Source organism: Vigna angularis, chromosome 6 (assembly GCF_016808095.1).
Source record: "Vigna angularis cultivar LongXiaoDou No.4 chromosome 6, ASM1680809v1, whole genome shotgun sequence".
Taxonomy (NCBI): Eukaryota; Viridiplantae; Streptophyta; class Magnoliopsida; order Fabales; family Fabaceae; genus Vigna; species Vigna angularis.
In genome coordinates this window covers 35,721,544-35,727,338 of record NC_068975.1, presented here as the reverse complement: position 1 = coordinate 35,727,338, position 5,795 = coordinate 35,721,544, and the positions used below count along the sequence as shown (strand labels likewise).

Here is a 5,795-nt window from a genome sequence, read left to right as displayed (position 1 = left end):
CGTGGAGAACTGGTATTGGCTAATTTCTGACAAATATTCTCCGTCTTCCCATGCTTTTACTATGTTACTTTCACTGTTCCAAGTTTTCTCTCTTTGTTCCTGCTCTGTTTTTAATCTTTTTTAATGGGAAACAGAAAAATGATTATATGTGTATTTAAATTAAACAAAAAAATGAATTAAATTAATTGATATTTTATCGTTTAACTTGAATTGGTCTTCATAATTTTTATTATAAAGTTGTTGAGTATTTCGTTTTTAAACATTTTTTATGAAAATATTAGGTAATGAAACACTTTGTAAAACCAATTATTGTAATTTTAATTTTATTTAATTAGTTTTAAATGTGTAATAAATAATTTTAGTTTATTATTGATTTTCAAATGGAGATCCCACCAACATAAACTGTTTAGAAAAGAAAGAATTGAAAAATTAAAATAATTTCCCTATTTTTAATCTGTTTTCGATTTTTTTTATTAGTCACAAAAATAACACAGTGCATAAATTAATTGAAAGCATGAAGTAACATGAATGATTGAATCCCATTCTTATAGAGTAACACTGTTAGCTAGCTAGCTAGCATTCCTGCCTTCACTTCACCTCAGTTTGACATTGATTCCGTGGGCCCATAAGTCAACTCAGGCCTGAACCAATCGGAGCCGTCAAATGATCCACGTGGCACACGATGTGAGCGATCGACGGCCAGGCTGGTTTGTCATGCATTGCATTTTTTTACTTTCGGCTATTTTGTGTCCCTACCAACACAACAGCCACTGTGCCTGTCTCTGCAACGCTCTCAAACAACGCAATAAAAGTGAGAGTGAGAGACATAAACTAAGGACCATTCTCTTTTTTTCTCCCTTTTCCTCAAACAAAGTAAAGAAAGTCATTAACCATTATGGTTTCTCGTACCAACGTCATTTTTCTCTCTCTTTATTTTAAATAGCCGCACTTCGAGACAGACAATGGGATACAACATCTATCACTAGTTCCAAAGTAAGTTTTTTCAAGGTCATTATAGAAGATTAGTTGAGGGAGAGAAGGAAGAGCAACTCATTCACTGAGTTGTTCATCAAGAACACCGTCTTCCTCGTATATTCTCATGCTTTCTTTGAACTTTGGACTCTCAGTCGTATCGTAGCTTCTTCTTCTTGTCATCCAAGTTCCATCACTTTCATTACTACCTTATTATTTTGGTGGGTCTATATTAAGGTATTTATTTACTTTCACGGTATTGCATGTTTCATTTGTTCTTGGTTCAGGCTAGTCTTTTTTTTTTTTTGTCTGGCATTCGTTTCTCATTATATCAGTATCACGGGATTATGTTTCTTTCTGATTTTGGGGTCATGTGAAGAGACTATGAGTTGCTTCAAAAAAAAAAAAAACAAGAAAACGGTTATTGTTTTTATTTCCCTGTTTGCCCTTGTGAGTACAAGAAAAAAGAAAATCCAAGTGATACACAAGATCTGGAGGACTGTGAGATTGACAAAACTCATCCTTATTACCATCATTTAGTGGAATGTTATTCCTATGGAAGTTTTGTTAATGATTAATTTCCATCCAAAAATCGAACTAACTTACTGACCATAAAGATGTTTCCTCTTATCTCTGCCTCTCAAATGCACAAATCCAAAGTGAGTTTAGATTCTTTCACACTGTTATCCCAGTCAAAGGAGGTTTAATTTCTGACTTGAGTGTGTCTGGATATGACTTTTTACCCAAAACTACGAACAGGGCATAACTGCATAAGCTTAGCTTCATTGTCTTCTGATTCAAGAAGCCCTGTAAGCAATTTTGGTATCAATATATTGTTCTGTTTCATGACAAATTGAGGTCCTCCTTTGATTAATGTCGGGAAGCTATTGTTAGCGATTCTGAAAGCTTTTGGTTACTGTGGATTAACCTAGTAACCTTGATTAGTTTGTTGTCTGTAACATTTTGGTCAATAAAGTATATTACTTTTTCGAGTTTTGTCCAACAAGATTGTATAAAAGTTTTGACAACTAAGAAAGAGCATGCGCATTATTATCATGATAGCAAGTATTGCCGCATCATGACAATGTCCCAATTACCATCAAGATGTTTTCTTTCCATTTATTCTAATAGAAGGCAAATTATGTTATATGTATAAATGACCAAAGCAAGCACACTTGCACGTTATGGAGGAGAGACCAGAAACAGAACTGATATCTATACCGGCGACACCGAGGGTGTCAACGCCGGAGATACTGACACCGTCGGGGCAGAGGTCACCAAGAGCGGCTTCAAAGGAAGGAAAATCATGGACCCCAACCTCGTTCATATCACCAAGGTTTCTGAGTCCAATAGGTACACCAATGAAGAGAGTGCTGGTAAACATGAAGGGTTACTTGGAGGAGGTGGGACACCTTACCAAGCTCAACCCTCAAGATGCTTGGCTTCCAATCACAGAGTCTCGCAATGGAAATGCTCACTATGCAGCATTCCACAACCTCAACGCTGGTGTTGGATTCCAGGCCCTCGTTTTGCCCGTTGCTTTTGCTTATCTTGGCTGGTATCTATCTATCTATCTATCTCTTTTTAGCTGTTCACCCCGTTGCATTATATTCTGCATCTGTTCAACTGCAGTGACTTATCAACATTTCTGTTGTGATACATCATGCATATTTCAAACAACTTTGACTGGCTTATAGAGCGTTTAATTTTAGTCAAATTAGTTTGATGCTGTTTTGTAAGATGACAACACGCCTTTGCAACTAAAGTTTATGTTTATTTATTTCCAATATGAAGGAATATCCTATGCTTGTGCATGCGAATTCTCTTTTGTTTTCTTTCCCCTTTATTTCTAGGGAGAATCTTTACTTTCATTTTCTAGAAAAAAGAAAATTTTGTCTCTTTGTCATGGTCCTAGCTAGATATGAAAGTAAGATCATTTTGAATTGTTGTGGGGCATGCCTTTTGCAAATATCAAAGTTCATCATAGATTTCATTGGTGGAATAGAAAGAATTTCAAAGAGGGTGGGCCGGAATCATGATGCTTGCCCATTTGGCCCTTTATTTTTGCTTTTCCCAAAGTTCAATTAAATCACCCTTGTATAGGGAACAGTTCTAATTTTGTCCACATTGTCTATCTTTTGGTGATAGAGGGGTCCCTGATGCTGGTCAATTGATTCGTGAATGTATCTTTTTATAATAATTTCCATTTACTATTACTGTTCTGAAAACACTTTCCCTGTCCTTTGACCATGTTTCCATTTATAGACATCTAATACTAATAGTATATAATACGGATTTTGTCCAATTGAATTTATTAGAATGTTTGTACAGAATAATAGCGTGTGGTAATATTTCAGCCTTCTTGAATATGCTTTATCCAAATATTTTGCAGGAGTTGGGGAATTCTTTCCTTAACCATAGCCTATTGTTGGCAACTTTACACGTTATGGATTTTGGTTCAGCTTCACGAAGCAGTTCCAGGTAAAAGATACAACAGATATGTGGAGCTAGCACAAGCAGCATTTGGTAAGTTTGCTTTGCCTTTGATTACTTTTTTCTAGGCAGTTGCTGTAACACAGTTAAAAGAAGCTACCTAATTAACAATGTAGAACTGCTTCGTAACGTAGTTGATTCGTCTGTGTTCTTAAATCCTGCGTTTTCTTTTGCCTCGTTGAACTTGTTACTTCAACTAGATTCAAAATTTAGTAGACGCATAATTTGAAAAGGATATAAGATTCTATTCCTATGTATATACTGTATTGTTTAGTATGTACGTTGTTTTGCAGGGGAAAGACTAGGAGTCTGGCTTGCTCTGTTCCCGACAGTTTATTTGTCAGCAGGAACTGCAACAGCTTTGATTCTTATCGGAGGGGAGACGATGAAACTGTTCTTCCAAATAGTTTGCGGACCAACTTGTACCTCAAATCCTTTAACCACAGTGGAGTGGTACTTGGTTTTCACTTCTCTATCAATTGTCCTGTCTCAGCTTCCAAACCTGAATTCAATTGCAGGACTTTCACTCATAGGGGCAGTCACAGCTATAACTTACTCCACCATGGTCTGGATCCTCTCTGTAAGCCAACAAAGGCCTCCTTCAATCTCCTACGAACCCCTATCATTGTCACAACCTTCTGCTTCTGTTTTTCTTGCCATGAATGCACTTGGAATTATAGCCTTTTCTTTCAGAGGCCACAATTTGGCCCTGGAAATTCAGTCCACAATGCCTTCAACTTTTAAGCACCCGGCTCGTGTGCCAATGTGGAAAGGAGCCAAGGTTGCTTATTTCTTCATTGCAATGTGCCTCTTCCCAATTGCTATTGGTGGCTTTTGGGCCTATGGAAACCAAGTAAGTAAACCGAAAACTAGAATCATAATGGTAAAGAATATGACTGGTTTTGGTATTAATTAAGTTAATATGAAACGTCTCTGCAAAACTATTTTTCACAAAGATATGTAATAGGATTTGGTGAATGATGTTGATTGATTCCATTATTTTATTGCAGATGCCTCCTGGAGGGATTCTGACTGCTTTGTATGCATTTCACAGTCATGACATCTCAAGAGGAATCCTTGCCTTGACTTTCCTTCTTGTTGTGTTTAACTGCTTGAGCAGTTTCCAGATATACTCAATGCCTGCTTTTGATAGTTTTGAAGCTGGTTACACGAGTAGGACAAACCGTCCCTGCTCCATATGGGTGAGATCAGGTTTTAGAGTGTTCTTTGGATTTGTCTCCTTCTTCATAGGAGTGGCGCTTCCCTTCCTCTCAAGTCTTGCTGGTTTGTTAGGAGGACTCACTCTCCCAGTCACTTTTGCATATCCTTGCTTCATGTGGGTTCTCATCAAACAGCCTCCAAAATATAGCTTCAATTGGTACTTCAACTGGATTCTGGGCTGGCTGGGGGTTTGTTTTAGCTTGGCGTTTTCCATTGGAGGTATTTGGAGCATGGTGAATGATGGACTCAAACTAAAATTCTTTAAACCCAGTTGATTTTTCACTCATAAGTCAAGCAAATTACATAAATGCTGTTCTTCAGTCGTTTCCCGATAGTCTAATATTTAGTACACTGTGGAAGATTTTGGTTGTATTTGTGAAAAATAGTGGTAAGTGGAAAGCCATTAACCAAGAGAATGATCCTTGTATGTGCAAGTTTATAGAATATTTCATATCTCCCTCTTGATGTGTTTCTGTCATAGCTTATTTATATTGAGAAATATTTAATGGTTTGCTCTTATTCGATTTTTGTAGAGACTTCCAGAACAACCCCTTTCAAGTTGAACGTTCTCGTAACACGCGTAGCTTCAAAAAAGTTAATTTATCAGTAGATATTTGTCTCCCTTCTTTTCCAAGTTCTTGTTTTATTTTAGTTTTTTCACCAAACATCAATCACTTGAATGTTTAATAAAAAGACTTAGTTTTAAACACGATGATTTATAATAATTAATGAGTTAAATATTTTTTTAATAATCAAATTCATTATGTAATTTAATCTGGATCCAAATATAGAAAATAAATACTCATATCTAAAATCAAACGATAAAATTTCGGCATTAAGAATAGACATTTGAATGACTAACCTAAAATATGGATGAAATACCTATGCATATTATTAGTTAGTTATTTGTACTTCAAAGTTCAAATGTAATTAACATTTGTTTTAGCCATAATGTTAATTATGGATAAACTTCTTCGATAAGAGTTTGAAAATAAGGTATTAACAACATTTTATTGAAGATTTAATGATACGATGTATATTTCGACATATAGAAACATATGTGAATTAGAGAATTATTATTGATTTCAGATATATTTCGTAAGTGTTGG

At 35.8% G+C, this 5,795-nt stretch overlaps 1 protein-coding gene across 2 annotated transcripts; it reads left to right on the top strand.

Moving 5' to 3' along the window:
• Window positions 1-840: 840 nt before the first annotated feature.
• LOC108343427 (lysine histidine transporter-like 8) lies at window positions 841-5,205 on the top strand. Of its 2 annotated transcripts, none has more exons than XM_017581700.2 (5): window positions 841-1,209; window positions 2,139-2,530; window positions 3,365-3,498; window positions 3,759-4,318; window positions 4,476-5,205. In XM_017581700.2, the coding sequence occupies exons 2-5, from the start codon at window positions 2,157-2,159 to the stop codon at window positions 4,959-4,961; spliced, it is 1,554 nt and encodes a 517-aa protein (XP_017437189.2). In that variant the 5' UTR covers window positions 841-1,209; window positions 2,139-2,156; the 3' UTR covers window positions 4,962-5,205. The 2 variants fall into 2 exon arrangements, with proteins under 2 accessions (XP_017437189.2, XP_017437191.2); XM_017581702.2 differs by having other exon boundaries at window positions 870-1,193.
• The last annotated feature ends 590 nt before the right edge of the window (window positions 5,206-5,795 follow it).